Below are 20217 nucleotides of genomic sequence, written 5' to 3'. Positions count from 1 at the left end.
TGAATCAAGGTTAAGAGAAAATATTTGGTGGATTTCTAATAATAAAATTCTGAAACTCTCATTTTATATGTTTTATATTAAATAAACAAAATAAAAATTAAACATTCCATTACATTGATATGATTAAAATTTATAATATCAAATAAATAAGTTTCAAAAAGATATTATCTAATAACTATTTCATAAATATTTTCTAACGAGGTTATATGATTAAATACACTCTCTTTTTAGTACAGAGAATATTCAGTTGTATAACAATGTAGTTTTTGTTTTAATTTATTTAATAAAAATATTGTCTTTAAAGAATTCAAGAAAATAAAATAATTTTCTGATGACTTGTGTTTATTTTGATGTCAATATATTTGTATGGGAAAAAAATAAAAAGCAGTTTTTCATTTTCATAATAGTGATCACTACTTACTGTGATTATATAAACAATAAATTCACTTACACAGTTTTTAATTAATGCTAAATGATCTGCGTATAATTATCGTGTCCATATTTTTCTGGAGAAAATAAAGGACAAATCAGAAATTGCTTCATAATAAATCAGGTTGCATTTATTTGTTCCACTAAAATTAAAAACTTTGTTAATAAGATATAAGCATATACATAGCATTTTAAACAATCATTACTTTAAAAAATTTTCATTTCGTTACTTTTCATAAGAATGAACTTTTTAAAAAATTCATAAAAGTTGTGCAATTTGTGTCAAAATTGCATTTGGTATAAATACTTGCTTCCAATGTTCAAGTTTTAATTGGGTTTTTTCATCAGTCTAAGTATTGTTCACTGATGATGATAATCATTCGGTGGGAGCATTAGATTTAGAGAGAAACAAGCAAAATTCAATGATTTTTAAATTGTTTTAAGAGATACATGTTTATCTGTAAAATGTTTTAAAATTTCAACCCATCTAAGTTGGCAGGACTCGTCATTTTGTTGCCATTTAATCTTTTCACTGGTGTCAACTTTTAATACATGAAATTTCAATTCACAAAATAAAGGACAAAATGGCTATTTTAGAAAAAATAAAAGACAGAGCAATAAAATAAAGGATTGTCCTCTTAAAAGACATATGGCTGCCATAGCTATAATAGGTAGGGAATGTAATTTGACTAGAGGTAGGCAGTTAGGCCACCTACTTCTAGTCAAATTACTTTATATCTAAATATTAAATTAGTCTTAAATTAGCCAATAATCTGGTAGATTGGGCTATAATAGGCTTTAATTAAACAATGGGAATTGCTGGATGAAAGTGATAGCTGGCTGAGAGCCAAGGAGGGCTGTGGGTGCTAAAGTCCCCAGTTGACACCCTGAATGACCCATATGGTTATATCTAAATCATTAATTCTGCAAGTGAAGATTGGATGGAGGTCTGGGTGGTGTAACTGGCAATGCATGTGCACAATAAGCAGAAGTTGTAGGTTTGAGTTCCTCTTTGGGCTGATTTTTCCAGAACATAATTATGAATTAATTAATTAATTGTTACATTACTGGTTTCTATGAATTTTTTTAAAAAAACCTAAAGTTTTTGGCTTTTTCTAGTAACTTATCACATAGGAAGGAGCCATTATTGATATAGACTTCATTAATTAATGGAGTAAATGTGTTTCAGGTCTAAAAGATAACTCTTCAGTCTTTATTCTTTACAATAGAAATAATAGATATAAATGCATTTCCTCTATTAATAAAGTCTATCTGTTATGTCAATGGATTCATCCAAACAAATGGAAAAATATTCAAAAGCTTTTACTCATTTTTTTCTGATTCTTCAACATTATCTGCCATTTCATTGATTCTTCTTGCTACTGTCACCGAGATAAACTAATATTAGCAAAAAGCTTTTTCTGATCAGGACATATAATCTTTTTCAATACATTTCTTTATAAACATCTCATCAGAATAACAATGAAGATTTTTTGCTAATAGATTACAAATTTTATAACTGGCTTTTGTAACAGATTCAGATTCATTACTTGTCTTCATTAAGAATACGTGCTGGGAGATTACAGTTTTTATCAGCATTTCTTTTCTGCATTTACTTTTATCAGCATTTACTTTCTCTTAAGTCTCTAGTAAACTGGTTGATTTATTGTAATGTTTAGTGGTATAGTGCATTTTAATGTTATATTCCTTAAAAACTCTAATACTTTCTGAACAAATTAAACAAGTTTTTTTTCATAATGAATGAAAAAGTAATCATATTTCCACAATTCATTATAAATTTGATTTTCATCTTCAATTTTTCTTTTCTTTTTGTTGACATCTAAAAATTGAGGATAAAATAAAATGAATAAAATACAGCACTAATAAATATAGTAAAATCTTGATGTAATAGACCACTATGGTACTGAAGATATCGGTTTATTATAATGAAAGACCATTTTCCACGATTACTTGTTATTACAGACTCATCCATTATATCAAAAGTTACGTTATTATACAGTAGAAACACATTAGAACATTAGAGAATCTTGATTGCATTGGTTTTCAGCTTTAGACTAAGTAGCACCTGTATCAAAATTGCCTACACAAAAAAAAATTATTGTTAGATTAAAGTGTTTGCTATACAAAGAGTAAAAATGGCTGCTACTGCTTTACTTTTCTTAATTTAAAATTTTATTCCATTATGCAGCCTAAATTATATAGGAGTATAAGACTAAGTAAAATACTTATTTTTTAGAACTGTTATATTTAAGAAAAGTCTGTTGTTGTTTTTCTCTTGCTTTCAAAATGTCTAAAATTGTTTATTCGGAAACATTTCTTTACCAACTTTAGCTTGATATTTTCCATCTTCGATTTAATGAAATACAGTATATCTATTTTTTGTATTAAATCTAAGCTTTTTGTCTTCTTTTGTGATCATATCCAAGACTCGTCACTCATGGAGAAAGAAAACCAAAACTGAACAATGCTGGGCTGCAATTTTATTCACATTTTTAATTTATTTGATTTAAGATATATGCTCTCCCCTTACATCATACTTTTCCTGTTAGATAACTGGCACTAGTCTATTACTATCTAACTCCTTTCAGGGAAAAAGTTTTGAATTGAAATAACATGATGTTGGTTTGAACCAGAAGTTCTATGTAGTTAATTTCCTGCCTCTAGGCTTTCCATGTCTGGTCTTGACTTTTGTTTATCTAATTGTGTTCTAGAATTTAAGGAAGGACAGACAGATGGACAACAGTGGGAATTTATAATTCTACAATTTTTTCAAATTGCAGCTCAACAAAACAAGTTGATCGGAAAACGAAACCAAAACTGAACGTAAGTGAAAATCTTCATCGAAAAAAATGATTAAAATGAACTTTATATTATTTTGTATTTATTTTTTTTCAAATAAAATAAATAAAAGAATGACTGGACTAAATGAAACGGTGACTAAAAAGTCTGTAATAACGATGGTCTGCAAGACTTGAAAAATAGTCTGTAGTAGCAGAAGTCCATTACGATGAATGAGTTTTCTTATAATTATCATATACTTTTGGCTGGACAGACATCAACTGTCCGTTATATTGAACTTTTGTACAAAACCACATACAAACCGCAAGGTCATTCCAGCATTGAAAGTAACGTAAAGTTGAAATGTTGTTATATGTGTCTTTTGTATTTATTACTGTCAGTTCTAAGTCTGAAGTGTTCTTAAAATATTAATAATTTTCTAGTTCAAACATTTTAAATTTCAATTTTGGAAATTAATAGTAACATTTATTATTAAACATAAATTCTAACTTTGATTATTCCAATTTGAAATTCCACATTAAAAATTCTATTTCTATAAAATTTCAAATATTTAACATACCTTTTTCTATAATTCGGATAACCCACGGTAGATTAATAGTATATGATTTGCAAACAAATCAAAAAATTAAATCAACAATAGAAAGTGTTTGTAAAACTTTACAGTTCTATATGAAGTGTCGAGTGAGGTCAAGTTAAATTACCAGATATAGGGTATGTTTCTATATTCAACAATTGGCTTGACGGTAAGAATACGACATTTCTAAATAGTGCGTTGAGTTGTCCATTGAAGACTGTGATGTCAGTGTTGATTCACCATTGAGCTCAATGGTCTCAATGACCTGAAACACCACCGAATATTCAACAAATTAACATGGCGGCTTCCACGAAACAAGTAAATTTTGCTTATAGAAACTATCGATTCACTCTTGCTGTGGACACTAATAGCAGACAGATTAATGAACAGTCCACATATGGTGAAACATGTGATTGAACGATTATGTTGGATAAGTTTGAAATATTAAGCTTTTTTTTTTTCAGAGAGAAACTACCTCCATGAATTTGTCCAAAATTTGATTAGGACCGATATTTGGCCCTCTACATCTTCCTAATGATATAAATTTAAGAAATTCAAATTATTGAAGAGAGACCCAGTATAAGAAGAAAATGATTCAGATAATGTTTAAGTGAGTTACTTCAGTTATTTAGAAAAAAACAGCCATAATTGTCGCCTTCTCCTTGATTAAATCAGCCATTATGAAAAGTGCCCTTTCAACACAAACGTTTCTTTTTTCTATATAACATGATGTCAGATTGTTCAACAGAGAACTCACTGTTGATATAATTGTTGAATTTAGAAATGTACAGATAGAGTTGGCCCTTGGGTTGGTTCATTTTTGTCTTTAAGGGATGATAGAATTGGTTACGAATGCACATATACCCTTGGGTTTCATTTAGTCTTGAAAAGGGTTCAAGTGTGTGTGGACAGTTCATGAGTATATGTGCATTCGTAAACAATTCTATCACCCCTTAAAGACGTAAAAATGAACCAACTCAAGGGCCAACTCTATTGCGTCAACTATATGTATGAAGTGGCTCTTGATATTTAGTATGATTACAGACGTTTCATGTCGGTATTTTAAATTTTTATTTATATAGGGTTATATTGTTTTGTAATATTTTCTGCGACACAAGCTGCACAAAATACTAATGCAGGCCACAGGTTGCCCATCCCTGGATTACCCTACATTACAAAGCTGTGCAGGTCACTGAGTATTCCATATTGCCAACAGCAAACATATATTGAAGAAAACAGAAAACTTAGTGCAGTACAAATGCCTCACATATAGATGTTTCAAGGTTTACAAAATTATTTGTGTATTTGTTCCTGCAGAAACTATTATGAATGAGAGACAAGTAATTATTTTCTTCTAGGAGCTATATTAAACATCTATTTACCATTTGCTCTAAGAGCTTACACAGTCAGAGATATTGGTTATAATTATGGGGATTAAGATCTTTTTCAGGTTTTGGAATGAGAACTATAATCGATTGTTTCTAGGATTCAGGAAATATTTGCTCTATCCTGATTCTGTTAAACACTCAGTAAATTAAGAAGTGATATTTCTGAAAAATTTTTTAGCATGTAGATTTGATTTTGACCTACATGGAACACCACTGATTTTGACTACAGTGGTGTTCCATGAATGAGACTGAGCAATTTGTAATACCATTCTGATTAATAGCACATTGTATTCTTTCACATATGATGAATAGAAATTTAAAATCTGCTTCTCAACTTGGACTTTAAGTTTGGAAATCTGTGGAGTAGTTTGCACTGCTAGATTCTGAAGCATAGGTTGAACATAGCAAATCAGCGATGTCGTGCATGTCACTTATTCTGCCATTATTTTCCAGTATGGACAAAGAATGTGATGCATCTTTTCCATTCCAGACTTCTTTTGAGCTTTTAGAAGATATTATAACTATCTCACTTTCAAGAATCCCTCTGACTTTGTCCCCATATTTTCCTGGCATTTGCATTCACATTTTTGAATGACATAAATTTTTATCAGTTGGGTATTTTTGGAATTTACCCTAGGTTTTTGTTTTTATAACTGCCTCACACTGTTGCTTCCACCATAATTTTGGATATTTTTCATACCTTACAGATGCTTTCCTAATTGAACATTTAGCTGCCTTGACAATGTGATCTGTTTGGCTTCAACTGCATTGTTAATATCTGAGATATTAACCTAATCTGTCATGATGACAGCTAAAGATGAATATTGTCTCCAGTTAATTTTTTCCATTTTCTGTCATGGAGGATGTGTTGTTGGCAACTTTGACTACCAAAATATTTTAGAAATATTGGAAAATAGTCACTGGAAAGCAAGTTGGATCAACATTCCATTCAAATTCAGGAAGAACAAAGTTATGTTTTCAAAGATCACAGTAAAATAAGTTCAATTGACAAAAAGACAAGTCAAATGTTTATTTCATTTTGACACAGAAAGAACAATTATACATACAAATATATATACAGAAAGAAAACAATAATCTTGAGGTACATGCACAAGACAATCACTGCTGTTCTATCTCAAATTACCCTTTAGTGTTATGACAAAATATTTCTATATTTCTTTCATCAGAAGAAAACTATTATTCTCTTGTTCTCTGAGTCTGACAATGAAATCTAAAATAATATGGGTTATATGCACAAAAATATGGTAATTATAGTTGTGTTTAAATGTGTTTAAATATTTAATTCTTTAAGAATAAACTTTTTATTTTAATTCGTGTGTAATATTTTTTATCTACCAAGGAAAAATCAATTCAAGATAGAAAAGGAAAAGGTTTGCCAAAAAAATTTCCCATTGCTGGTGTTGAACACGTTATTCTTGTTGCTTCTGGAAAAGGTGGTGTTGGGAAATCTACTACTGCAGGTTTGACATTTAATTCTTCAGCTTTAATTTTTCAATTCTAATGTATGATTTATTTATGATATAAGATTTTTTTTATTATGTTTGTGAAATATTCAACTCAGATTTCATTTGTAAACAATGTGAATCTGGCAGTTTATTATAGTTTACATATTTAATATCAATGTGTAATATTCAGTTCAGAAAGTAAATGTAATGGTTCTTCTTTAATGTAAAATATTGGCTATATATATATATGATAATGATATGATATATATATATTGGACTTTAGGTTGTTTAATATACTTATAAAAAACAGTTTAATATATATTTATTTCTCATTAATAAGTACAAAAGCATCTTTATGAATATTCCAGAAAATTTTTAAATTTTATATTATGAAATATATGCAAATGTGATATGTTACTTCACAATTCACTGGCACATGTGATAAACTTGGAAATATGAGCACAATATGAAAGACTCAATAAAATATAATTTGTTTTAAATGAAAGATCTTAACAAGATAAGATCATCAGATATTTTCTCAAGAAGTTTTGAGCTTACAAAATTTACTGAAAATTTTTCATTTGAAAAGAGATAGAGATTTAAAATATATGACAAAGATAAGTTTATTATTATATTTAATTATTATATTATGATTTATATAATTAAACTATTTTTTTCAATACTGAAGGATACAGGTAAGTGAAGTTCTTGTCCTTGTAAAGATAAGAGATGTTTATGTAAGTTGACAGAACACAGAATATGAAAACATGGTTTTTAAACTTACATTATATCTTAAATATGTTTTAATAGTTAAATAGGATATAAAATATTTTTTATAATTAGTTTCTATTCTTTATTTATATGACTGCAGTATTAAATATTTTTCTTTCTAGATTATTTTATTTGGAACTGTTTCAGAAATGCTCATGAAAAGTTATAATGAATTATAAATATCATTTTATAATTAAAATTTTTAAATCTATAAGATATACTGTACTAAGTGAAATTTTTTTTCAAAACAAATAGAAACCACACAGTAATACTCTTTCACTATGGTGCCACTCTACAAAATTTATTTCAAGGCCCTCATCAGTTGCACAGTGCACCTATATAATAATTTTTTAAAAAATCTTAAAAATTTACAAATTAGAAATATTTTAAAATTGTCTCTCTATACACTAGTTTTTACAATGAATTTTTTTTTCATTTGGACAGGAACATACCCGTAGACACAAAAAATTACAGACAGTACATTATGAAGTCAAACCTATTATTATTATAGTTATTAATGGATAAAAGATAACCAAAAAACTAAATATTTAAGAAAAACTTTAAATTATAATTTGTCCTTTTGATTGAAATGTCCAGATAATTTAACTTATTATTTTTACCAGCTCTGATTTAAACTTAAATAGTTATAGTATATGCATTATTTTAAAAATATCATCAATTTTAATTTAATTTTTTAAAATATTTTTTTAAATATGATAAATATATCATTGATATATCTAACATATTTTATTATTTTTTTTAGTCATTAATTTTTTAATGAATTTTTAGAATTATTTATTTATAATATAAATTTTATTTATTTATTTTAAATACTTTAAAATAAATAATAAGTATTTATTTTTCGCAACTTTTATAATGTATTTATATCGTTTTCAGTTAATCTGGCACTTGCTTTTAAAGCAAATGAAAAGGTAAATTTTTAATGAAATTTGTCAAATTTAATTTTGTAGTTTAGACTTATATCTGAGTTAAAGTTTTAATTAATTTTTTTAAAAATAATTCTCTTATAATAGGTGTGTATTCAAATTGAGATATGATTTGTTTTCTTCAATGTGACTTATTATACATTCTATATATAGGCATTTCCTGCTTAAGATTTTTTGTAGAACATCTCAGTTTTTAATACCCAAACTGCATGTATGTTTTTATCAATACAACATTTTTCAGTTAATGTTTATATAGAAGACTTTTATATTTACCTTATAAAGTTTAATACATTTTTAACAAAACAATCTGCAAGGATATCTGAAAATATATTTAAATACAAATGTTAGAATATTAGAATTACATGTAGACATTTTGAAAGGTATCCCAAGTATCAAGAAATGAAATACACATCTGAAATATTGCTGGTACTGGAAGAGGCATAGTAGCATCTTATCATACAAACTCTCCATAGGAGAAAGATGAAACATGCTTTACTGACATTACTAACTGTAGTCACTTAATTCTCCAATTTACAGAAATTGTTAAGAATATGTTGCAATCTATTTGTTCTTTTATATTGTAAATTTTTGTCTGCATTTTTGTAAACAAATTTCTTTATTGCTGCTTACTATTTGCTGTGCCAAATCATAAATGTATTATGTTAAATTGTGTAAAGAAATAATAAATATAATAAATGGCATACAGTTTGCACATATTACTGAAACTGTATAGAAAGCTATAAGGTTGCAATTCTCAACCTTATATCTAATTTTAGATAGTTAAAGTTTCAAAATTTGACAAAATGAAACTTATTAACAATGAAAAATTTAGCGTTTATAAAATTTGCAATACTTAGGAAATTTCTGTTAAGTTGAATTAACACAGACATGTTAAGTGATAAAATAGTAAATGTAGAAAAAAATTACTTAGTTCTAACAAAATTAATTATTATTTTAAACAACATGAAGCAAAACAGTTTAACAAATTTTATCTGACAAAAAAAAATGCTGCTTAATTTCAAAGTTAACTCTTCTTTACAAGCATAACTTTTCTCAAACCAATCACATACTTATTACACTGGTGTTGATTGGGAATTACATCTTGGCTCTCTGTTTGCTGTCTCTTAAGCAGTGAATGTGACATCACATGTCTAACATCATTGCAAATTGGTCTACAGTACATGCTCATTTCTTACAATTGTTCTTGCTCATCTGAATACTTATTTGCTAACAATTGTTTTAAAATTCTCTCTTACTAACAATTTTTCCCATACAATATTTAACAAAATATTATTAAAGTGACTAAATTACCTTATGACATAATGATTTAATGACCATTTTTAATTTATCAAATCGTGGATGCTGTTTTTCGACTGGGATCTGCTGTTGTAATCAGCAATAAGCAGGGGGCTGCTTTCAGTTTATAAATAGAGGTTAATTTTGAATGGAGGGTATGGATTTTTTATCATTTTAACAAAACAAACTCCCCAAAATAAAAAATAAAAAACTCAAAACAATGTAATGGTTCCAGAAAATAAAATAAGTAATCACAGCTGACAAAAAAAAAATAAAGTAATATTTGGACTAAATTCCTCACAAAGCAACTGTTATATATATATATATATAGACTTTCTATTGTGTTTTATTTATATATGAAATTAGTTATGAGTTTTGAGCTTCTGTTCATCCAGTCAGAGATCTTTATTTAAAGTTAAATAATTTTAAAGCAATTTACAAAAGAATTTTATATAACTGATAATTCTTTTTAATGCAATTTTAAAATGTTATAGACTTAACAGTTCAGATTATTTATGGGCTCTAGGTGATCTGGGATCAAATCTTGGTAAGCAACATCCCAGGAATTTTTCATGGTTTGTCTAGGATATGTTAAGCCCTGTCTTCACCATCCAGTCATCCTATTGGGGGCCTGATCAAATCCATAATTGGTACAATCTTAGTGCGCACAGGCCAGAGTTATAAATAGTAGATATTGCTTTCACAAAACAGTTTAAAACAAAAAACTTTTACAATACAACACTAATTTTAATAGTTATTGAAATTAGTTTGTGGTTTTTATTTTGAATTGTTTTAAATTTGTCCAACAGTTTAATTTGTGTCTTCTTACTGTTTTCATAGATAACAAATGAACTTACTCTTCTTAAGAAACTTTTGATAGTATTTTAGTTTTAATTTTACTTAATACATAATTTGAAGTAATATGCATATAATAGCAAATTATATATTAAGTAAAAAACAAACATACTAACCGAATTTCTGAAGAAGAATAAGTTCTTTTATTGTTAATTGTGCAATATGCAAATTTAATTTAATTTGATTATATTTTGTACAAAACAACACTCAAACAATTTCTATAGTTATGTTGCAAAAGAAAAAAAAGAGTTGCAATTAATTAAAAAAATTGTAATTAAGGGTTCAAAAAATGCAGACAAAATTAATGCAAACTTAAATAAATAATGATAAATAAATATAAATTATTGAAAATAATTATAAAAACTAAATTAATACTAAATAAACTAAATCCAAAATTAAGTAGAACTAAAAACAATAATTAAATTTTAAAATAATAAAATAATACAGTAGAGCATCGTTTATCCAAATCAATTGGGGACTGGGGTTCGGGTGACTGATTTTTAGGATAACCGATTATGTACGAAAAAATATATTAACCTATCCGATGTTGAAATTTTTCTCCGTTGCGTGTCGCTTCGTGTTGAATTTTTGTCGATTTAAGCCTAACGAAAATTTTTATAATAATAATAATTGAGGCTATTGTATCGTTAAAAATTATTCCTTTATTTTGTACAAACAAAATAAATATATTGAAAAATATAAAAACAAAAAAATTATACTTTAGAAGTTAATCTAGTATCAAAAACGTTCGATTCAGCACAACACAGTCTGACTGGAAAGCTTTCGGTTAACCAACATTTCGGTTGATCGACTTTCAGATAAATGACGCTCTACTGTAATTAGAACTCTGGCCTTTACATCAAAACTGAAACTAAAATTAAAAATCAAATCAAAATTAATTAATTAAAATAAAATCAAATCAGTTGAAAGTTAAAACAATGTTTTTAAAAACCATTTAAAAGTTGTTTTGAAATTTTCTAACTGTAATATATCTAATGAATTTTTAAATTATGTTATTTGTGTACAACAGTGACAGAACATTTTGCTTTTAATATACATACAGATTAATCATATTGAGAAGGTGACCACTTAATTATTATGTATTTTTTATGGATATTATAGTAGAAAAAGTAGAAATTTGTTTATTTTGATCATTCACTTGGCGATAAATTTTTTTTACAATTTGATTGGATTAAGTATACAATGTTTTCATATGCTGTGAAAGATAAACTAATTGGATGATTTTTAAAAGTTGCATTCATATTATCTGCTTCATTTATATTATGTCATAAATTATCAACTTTTGTTCTTAATCTAGATTGAAAAGTAAATAATATTTTTTGAATATTTTAATTTTTAGGAAAAATCTGTTGGTTTGTTAGATGCAGATGTATATGGACCTTCAATACCAAAAATGATGAATTTAAAAGAGAAACCTGAGATAAATAAGCGTAAGTAAAAATTATTTTTTAATCTGTTTTACTGAATTTAAGAAATGATTCAATTTGATTCTGCTGGAACAATGTTCTAAATTGGCATATTATTAATATTTATAAATATAACAATTAAAAGAGTTATTTTGTAAAAACAATGTACTTTATATCAAATTATTTAATATCATAATACAGTAAGACCTCACCTAATGCAGGGGATTTGTTCCTAGACGACAAAGTGCTAAATGAAACAGCATTAAATCGGGTCATTCTAACAGAGTAAATAGGGAGGGGGAACATGCAACCAAAAATGAACAGATTTTACTTTAATTTTAAGTTATATTATTTTGCAAATTAATATAAAAATATGTTAAAGAACACACAAACATATGCAGACAAAAATGTAAAGTTCATTTTTTGTGACGAAGGTCCTGACTTTTCTGAAATTTTTGTTTTTTGCGATAAACTCGTTTAGTTCCATTTGTCACCTTTTTTTTCTTAAGCAAATGTCAATAGCAGAAGATCGCATCCAAAATGCCTCGTTTTGCTTCTGCACTCCTTTCAAAATCTGAACCATTCACTACAATTTGATCAACGATTTTGGTTATCATTACCAAACTTTTACTAAGGAAATCTGTAGAGAAATTCTTTGGGTTCTTCATTTTCAGAATCTCTATTTTCCAGTTCTACACGAATTCCTTGTTCTGCCAGTTCTTGAAGGTTGTTCTTGAAGGTTGTTCTTGGTAAGGCTCTCAACAGAAACCTGCTGTAACTCCTCAATATCCTACTAATCTACATCTTCTAGTCCTGCTGTATTGATTAAATTGAGTTTGGTCAACCTAATGATACAGTGATAGGCTCTTCTCATTAGAATTCTTGGATACCTTCAGCCATAACTTCTTCCACACTTCGTTCGTGCACTTATCAGTTAATTCTTACCAAGTGAAGTCGATATTTCCTATGGCATCCATGATGTTATATTTTTTCCGAAATTGCACCAAACAAACATAGATGTAAAGAAAGTACACCTTTTGCTGATTGGTTTGTGTTTGTAAATAATTGTATTATTTACGAATCAATGAAATGCCGCGATAATTTAAATCAGCAAAAATTTTGAGCTTTGTTTTTAGGCTTTGGCAGACTACATTATATCAAATCAGCATTAAGCAGAGTCTTATTGTATAATATTTTTTCAGAAATTACATTAAAAAGATTTAAATATTATAAGAGATTTTTATGTAAGAATTTTTTTATTACCTATATACTATCAAGATCTTTAAATATAATTATGTAATAAGTAAATTACAATTAGTCCATGTGTCCATTGAACAGAAATCAGAATGCTACAAATGAGAAACTTAAGAATTAATTATTTACAGTAGTCATGTCTCCTTTAAAAGTTAGTAAACTTAGCAATGTTTGTGAACTGCAAATGATAATTAACAAGTTTTATTAATCAATTCAAAATATCTAAGATTCTCTAAGCACTGAAAAACTTCAAATTTCTCATTAAATAAATATTGTATTTTTGTGGAACGGTAATTCTGGGGTTTCTGGCATGTTGGTTAAACTGCAACTAAAAATTAAAATTAATTAGATGTTTTGGTACTATCGAAATGTAACAAAACTAGTTGTTAAACAAATGTTTAAAAAAAAAAGGTTCTTTCAAGTGCAATATAATATTGTAATTTGACTGATTTAAAATCAGGAAGAGAGTTTTCGTTTACAGAAAAATAAAACAATTAATAGCTTACTGACATTAGCAGTAGTAGTAGTAACTGTAGTTAGTCAATTGGTCTACACTGACTTTAAAAATAACACCTCCTCAAATTTCACACAAAAGGGATGTTAATGGTGTAAGTTGAGATAATTTACAGTTTTTTAAATTTAATATGTTTATTTTTGTGTTTTTGAGTCAAATTACAATAAAATAAACATAAAACTTTCAGTATTTCATGAGTATTTACATCTTCAAGAAAAAGACAAAATGAAAAAATTAAACACATAATTGTAGTTTTTGTTGTAATGCTGACAGTTTTACAGTTTTATAATAAAAACTTGTTCATTTTTTAATGCGACCTATAGAGAGGGATGTATAGCATCACTTAAACCAGCATGCCAATTTTTATCATATGGAAATATCTAATTTCATGGTCTCCTCTAGATAGACCAACATGCTTGGCAATTCACAAAAAAACTGTGTATATAACATACACACCTCCCATATACACAAATGGCTCTAGCAATGGTTCTGACATACTAAAATTTCAGCCTTTTTCAGCCAGGGGTCCTTTTTCAACTACAATTTTTAAAAGAATAAACATTATATAATTTTGTTGCTTGTATTATATTATTATACAGTACATAGTCAAATTTTATATATAATTTATATAAAATTAATGTTTTTAGTGTTTCAGTAAATTTTGCACCAAATCTGTATTATATGGACTTTTACTACAGAAAGGTTGCCAACACCTGCCATATAATATTAATGAATATATGAGAAGAAATAGAAGTGTCTAAAAAATTATAAAAATAAATATTTCTTAAATTGATAACGAATTGTACAAGATCAATATTTCCTGGTCCCATAAATGACCAGTTATTCAGTTTCACTGTATTTTGTATTTGTATAATTGATCTATAGTTCATATAGTTCATATCTAAATATAAATTAATTAAATATCAAACTCGGCTTTTTTTAAAAACACTTAACAAAACATTTAACACCTTCTATCGCTGAGAATACTTTATTTAATTAAACACAAATGTTTTCAGCCTAATGTAATAGGCCATCCTCAGGTGAATATAAATATAAATCTAAATATAAATATCAGATAATAAAGATGAATTCAGCTTTCTTCAGAGTTTTGGTCTTGGACAAAAAAGAAAAACAAAAAATTATAATTAGTTACAGATTAATAAGTAATGAACTCAATAATAAACTCAATGAGTAAATTTTATAAGCATCATCGAAAAACTTTTATTCACTAATGTTTTTGGCTATTTTTGAAATAAATAAATAAATAACCATCATGATATATTTATCATCATTAAAGTAAATCATTATTAATGATGTTAAAGACATTTAAATATTTCATTTCATTGACTATGTTAAAATATTACTATTTTGATTTTACAGAAAATTTGATGATACCTTTGACTAATTATGGAATTAAATGGTATGTATGCTGTTAAAAAAAGATTTTCTTTTATTTTTAAATTTATGTGAACTACATAAAAACTAATTGAATGACACTTGATTTGTAATTTGGCTAATTAATTATACCGTATTTTACGGACTATAAGACGCTACAGACTATAAGACGCACCTTAATTTTTAAGCAACTTTTTTTTAAAAAATACCTATAAGACGCTACGGACTATAAGACGAACCTGAATTTTGGAGGCAATTTTTCGAAGAAAAAAGTGCGTCTTATAGTCCGTAAAATACGGTATATGAATTTAAAAATATTCCAAATTATGTTATCTGATATTACTTCTCATGATTTTTCTATATGAATTAAAAAAGTTTATCATTTCTGTGTTCTTGGCTTAGCATATTAGAACAATGATGAAATATCACTTCTTATATGTTTTGTTGTGTCATTATATGAGAACATTACAAATATAAAAGCTGTTCTGTGTGTGTGTGTGAATTCCTTATTACTCCTGCAATTTTTGTCCAATCCATGTGAAATTTTGGTTATATTCGTTTTATGTTCTAACAGAAAGTATAGGCTGCTTATTTTGCAGAAATATTAGCTATAGAATAAACGTTTTATTGATTTTGGATAGCTGATTGCACTTACATTGTAGTGACATCAGTGACTCATTTAGTTCATGATTGACCAAGGAATTTAAGAACCCATAAGTTACATTTTAAAATATTTTGGCAAATGGTGTATTTTAACCTTACTTCATTAAATTTAAACTTTAAAAAATTATAGCCTCATTGTGTCACTTCTATAACAAATTAAAAAATAAATATTTTCACAGGGATTACATAACATTTTATTATCTAATCGGAAGTAACGATCTAACAAGCCCATTATTTAAAGTGTTATTGCTCTAATTAACATACACACTATTCATGTTTGTTTCATCAACATGGAATTAAAAAGACTCACTATTTTGTCAAAAAAAAAAATGCCTAGGGGAAGTGTAAGAGTAAAATTGGTCAGGTAAATTCTAGATCTAAAATAATAAAAATAACCGAGACTCCTGAAGGCCGTGAAGTCCAACTTGAGCAAGATCGAGTAAGAATGACTTTGTCAACAGCTGCAGAAACAGCATCACGTCAAGCTCAACTTGAAGTTCTTTTCAATTCTTCAATCTCTACTTTATCATAAAAAATATTTTATCATGGATTGATGGGAGAACTTCTAGTTTATATTAGAATATTTTATAGTTTCAGTTTTTTGTGAGCCATTACCTGATGATTTTGTTGGTAAAACACTCCTATGATAGGTTCCAAAGTAGGGTTACTTGCCACTCTCACGCTTCTGTCAGGATGACACGAGAAGATGGAGATGTAAGGGGTTAGTGGTGGTAGACACAGAGATGTACACAAAATACACAAATGTACAATTATAATCACATTTATTTTTAAGGAAAAATTCTTACAATTAGTCAAAGCCAATGCTTGAAATGGGTGGGAGTCCTGGTGGGAGATGAGGTGAGGATATAGATCATTGATTCTATCACTCTTGCTGACAGAATGAGATGATGATGTTCTGGTCCTAGGATTAGGTTGTGTGAGTTTGGGTAGTTGTCAGGTCCCTTGATGGTTGATTGGGTTGAAGACATGATTGTTCTCTTGTTGAGGGTAATCTAGTCAAAATGGAGATCTTTGATCTCTTGTGAAGGAGCTGAATCAACTCAACAGAGGTAGTGAAGGTCTCATGGAAGTTTTGAATTATGGTGGATCTCTCAAAAAAGTATGGAATTCGACACTTGTGCAAGATGGCTGTGACACACAACGATGACATGACTTGCAATGGCAATGACTCACTACAGCAAAACACAACATTCTATATAATGGCATTAGGTTTTAGGTTTTTTAAGAAATTTAAATGTGATATCACCCTAAGTGACTTTTCTCGAACTTTGAAAACACTAATGAAGCATTTTGATCTTAAATTTTCTGAGAAAAATTTTCAGGATCTATTTTAAATTTTATATTAACTATAGATGATAAGATGTCTGAAGTAGTTAAGGTATCAGCTTCTGCTTTGGGAGATTCTGGGATTTAATTCAGGCAAGCATCACTAGGAGTTTTTTTATAGATGGTCTGACCCAAATAGATGATCCCATTCCTCACTGAGCCAGGCCTCTACTGTAGGCCTGGCTGAACTTACAATGGCATGATGAAAGTCTTTTAGTGCTCATATAGTAAAGCCAAAAAATATATCAACTATATTAAAATAATATTAAATCTAAACACAATATTATTAATTAATTTGTCTTAATGTTTGCATTTTAGTTAAGTCTTGAAATTTATTTTCCAAAATTTATAATGTAATAACACTTTTCATTAATTATGAGGGAGAATCATTAATTAAATTAAAAATGAGATAGAAATGAAAATAAATTAGTCATTAGTAAAAATAACCTTAATTTCTCAACATAATCCCTATCCATATTTAAGCACTTGTCCCATATTTTACAAGACCCCGAGAGCCAAGCAGTAACTTCCGTCTTTATGGTATCATCATTGGGGAAAGTGTTTGCCGAAAGACATTTGGGGGCCAAATAAATGGAAATGCAAAATCAGGGCTACAAGGTGGATGCTCCGGGACTTACCATTTTAATTCTCTCAGTTTCTGTAGTCATAATGGCAGTATGAGGATGCACATTGTCATGCAACAGCAACATGCATTTTATGAAGTGTTTTGATTACTTTCATTGAATGGCAGCACAAAGTTTTTTCATAATATTGATGTAGGATTTGGCTGTTAGTCTTTACATTAGGTTGGAATGCAGTAAGCAGTATGCCTTGACAATCCCAGAAGACTGTCAACATCATCTTCCCAGTCATTGGCATCACTATAAACTTTTTGCTCCCTGGTGATGCAGAATGCTTCCACTGCATTGATGCTTGCTTTGTTACAGGCTCATACTGACACACACAGCACTCATCTGTGACAATCCAGAATGTTATCTTCTTCATGGCAATGCATGAGATGTTTTTGCTGGCTCTTGTCCTATGGTTTCAGCTGGTGCAGTACTCATCATGAGCAGACTTTTCAATAACCTAACCTGTCGTGAATAATGTTGCAGGCTAAACTGTGTGAACAAGAAATAGTAATAGATTGTCTACACAGATTAGTCATCAATTTGCTGCACGTTTGTCTTCATGTTAATCTCCGCTGGCTGACTGACTCAGTGTTCATCTTAGGTACATGTCCACCCTTCAGAGAACTACTATATCCAATTGTGGATATCTTGTCATGATGAGCAATGTTCACTATACAATGATTGCAGTTGTTTGTAGATATCCTTTGCCTCCATATCTTTGGCCTGGAAAAATTGCAGAACAGTGCATTACTCAATAATGGTATACACTTAAGAGGCACTGCCATCTTACAATAGCTACTGTTGCATTTCCCTTTTGTGCACATTGACAATCTTGCATCATGTGACACCTGGATAATTGTGCAATCTAGCTAGCAGTGATGGCTTCGGGCATCTAATTTAAAAGTATGCATTGCTAACTCCATTTTTAACTTACTTAATGACTCCCTTGTACTTTAGATTGGTCTGTTTAATATTTAATATAATTAAATATGGACTAAATTCATCAGGTTTATAGCTAAATATTCAGTCTTTAACTACAAATGAACTTATTAATAAAATTATTTTATGCACATACTTTTTTTTTAGTAAAAAAAGTATATCATAATAAATATAAACTAACTGGAAACTAGCAAAATTGATTAATATTAACTTTTGAAGTATGTGATTTGTAATATAAGATAACTTTATTAAGTGTGTATTTTATGTATCTTTGTTGTAATCTTAGTTTATTTAAGAAAAATAAGATTATGAAAATTTACTACAGAAATATCAAATACAGTGGATTTGTTAAGTGAAGCTTAACAAATCCACTTAACAAGCACCTCGCACAATGAGTATTTCACATAACGAGCAAAAAATATTGTAATCATTTGCCTTGCTTAACGAGCAATGTTTCGCATAATGAGTGACGAGGAGAGGGGAAGTCCCAAATTGTACACATGCGGCATGCTCCATCAGTCTGTGTTTGGCACTCGTTCCGCTAGCATCTTAGTGTCGCTTGCGATCACATATTCTTCCAAACTTGTGTTCACACATATTACTTATAAACATCAACAACCATAGTCCATTATATAATAAATACGCCAAACACTATGCCAAATTCTTGGGTCATTAAATTTAATGACGATTCTAAATTAAATTTTAGAAATGTCTGAATTAAAAATTAAGTATTTATAATTATTAAATTTAATACGAAATGGAAACATAACTGCCTGCCTCCAGTCAAATTAATTAATTTCTAATATTTAATTATAGTCTTTACATAACCCAAGCATTTGGCATATCGTTTGGAGTGTTTATCAAACATATTAACTGTGATTTTTTTTTTTCTGCAAATTGAATTCTCATTCCAGGATGGTTCATTTCGTGCTAGAAGAAAAGATGATAATGATTCACGCTCCTTAACAGTGTATATTGTACAATTTTTTTGAATAAACGTTACACATAAAACATTTGAGCATTTTTTTGGCGTGGAACACATGATCATATTTTACATTAATTTCTGTGGAAAAAATTGTTTCGCTTAACAAGTGTTTTGCATTACGAGTAAGACACGTGTAACAAATTATGCTTGTTAAACGAGGTTCCACTGTATATATTTCTTTTTATTTTTAATATAGCACATTTCAGTGAAGTTCTTAAATCATCTTAAGAGTTTTAAAAATGATAATGAAAATTAGAATAACATAAACAGTTTTAATGCACTAACTAAATATTTCAAAGTAAAAATATTTAGTATTTTATTAAATATCTTTTGCAGTATGTCAATGGGGCTTCTTGTTGATGAAAAATCTGCTATTGTATGGCGTGGCTTAATGGTTATGTCTGCAATTGAAAAATTATTGAGGCAGGTGAGTTTTAAGCATTTTAATTTACTAATAAATTACAAATTAAAAACTAAAATTTACATTCATCACATTTTTAACCATAAAAATTTAG

The 20217-nt window shown here is 28.2% G+C and overlaps 1 protein-coding gene across 2 annotated transcripts in view; it reads left to right on the top strand.

The window, feature by feature from the left end:
* Positions 1-20217, top strand: part of Nubpl (NUBP iron-sulfur cluster assembly factor, mitochondrial) — a 48040-nt gene that overhangs the window by 6240 nt on the left and 21583 nt on the right. For both annotated transcript variants that reach the window (XM_067262444.1, XM_067262445.1), the window contains exons 2-6: positions 6572-6692; positions 8346-8380; positions 11907-11997; positions 15122-15161; positions 20039-20129. In XM_067262444.1, the coding sequence (XP_067118545.1) occupies positions 6572-6692; positions 8346-8380; positions 11907-11997; positions 15122-15161; positions 20039-20129 (378 nt within the window). The remainder of the gene's footprint in view (positions 1-6571; positions 6693-8345; positions 8381-11906; positions 11998-15121; positions 15162-20038; positions 20130-20217) is intronic.

The sequence above is a fragment of the Centruroides vittatus genome, unplaced genomic scaffold (assembly GCF_030686945.1).
Source record: "Centruroides vittatus isolate TY-2023 unplaced genomic scaffold, ASM3068694v2 contig_1476, whole genome shotgun sequence".
NCBI lineage: Eukaryota > Metazoa > Arthropoda > Arachnida > Scorpiones > Buthidae > Centruroides > Centruroides vittatus.
The sequence above is the reverse complement of the archived record's forward strand: the minus strand, read 5'-3'. Positions and strand labels throughout refer to the sequence as shown.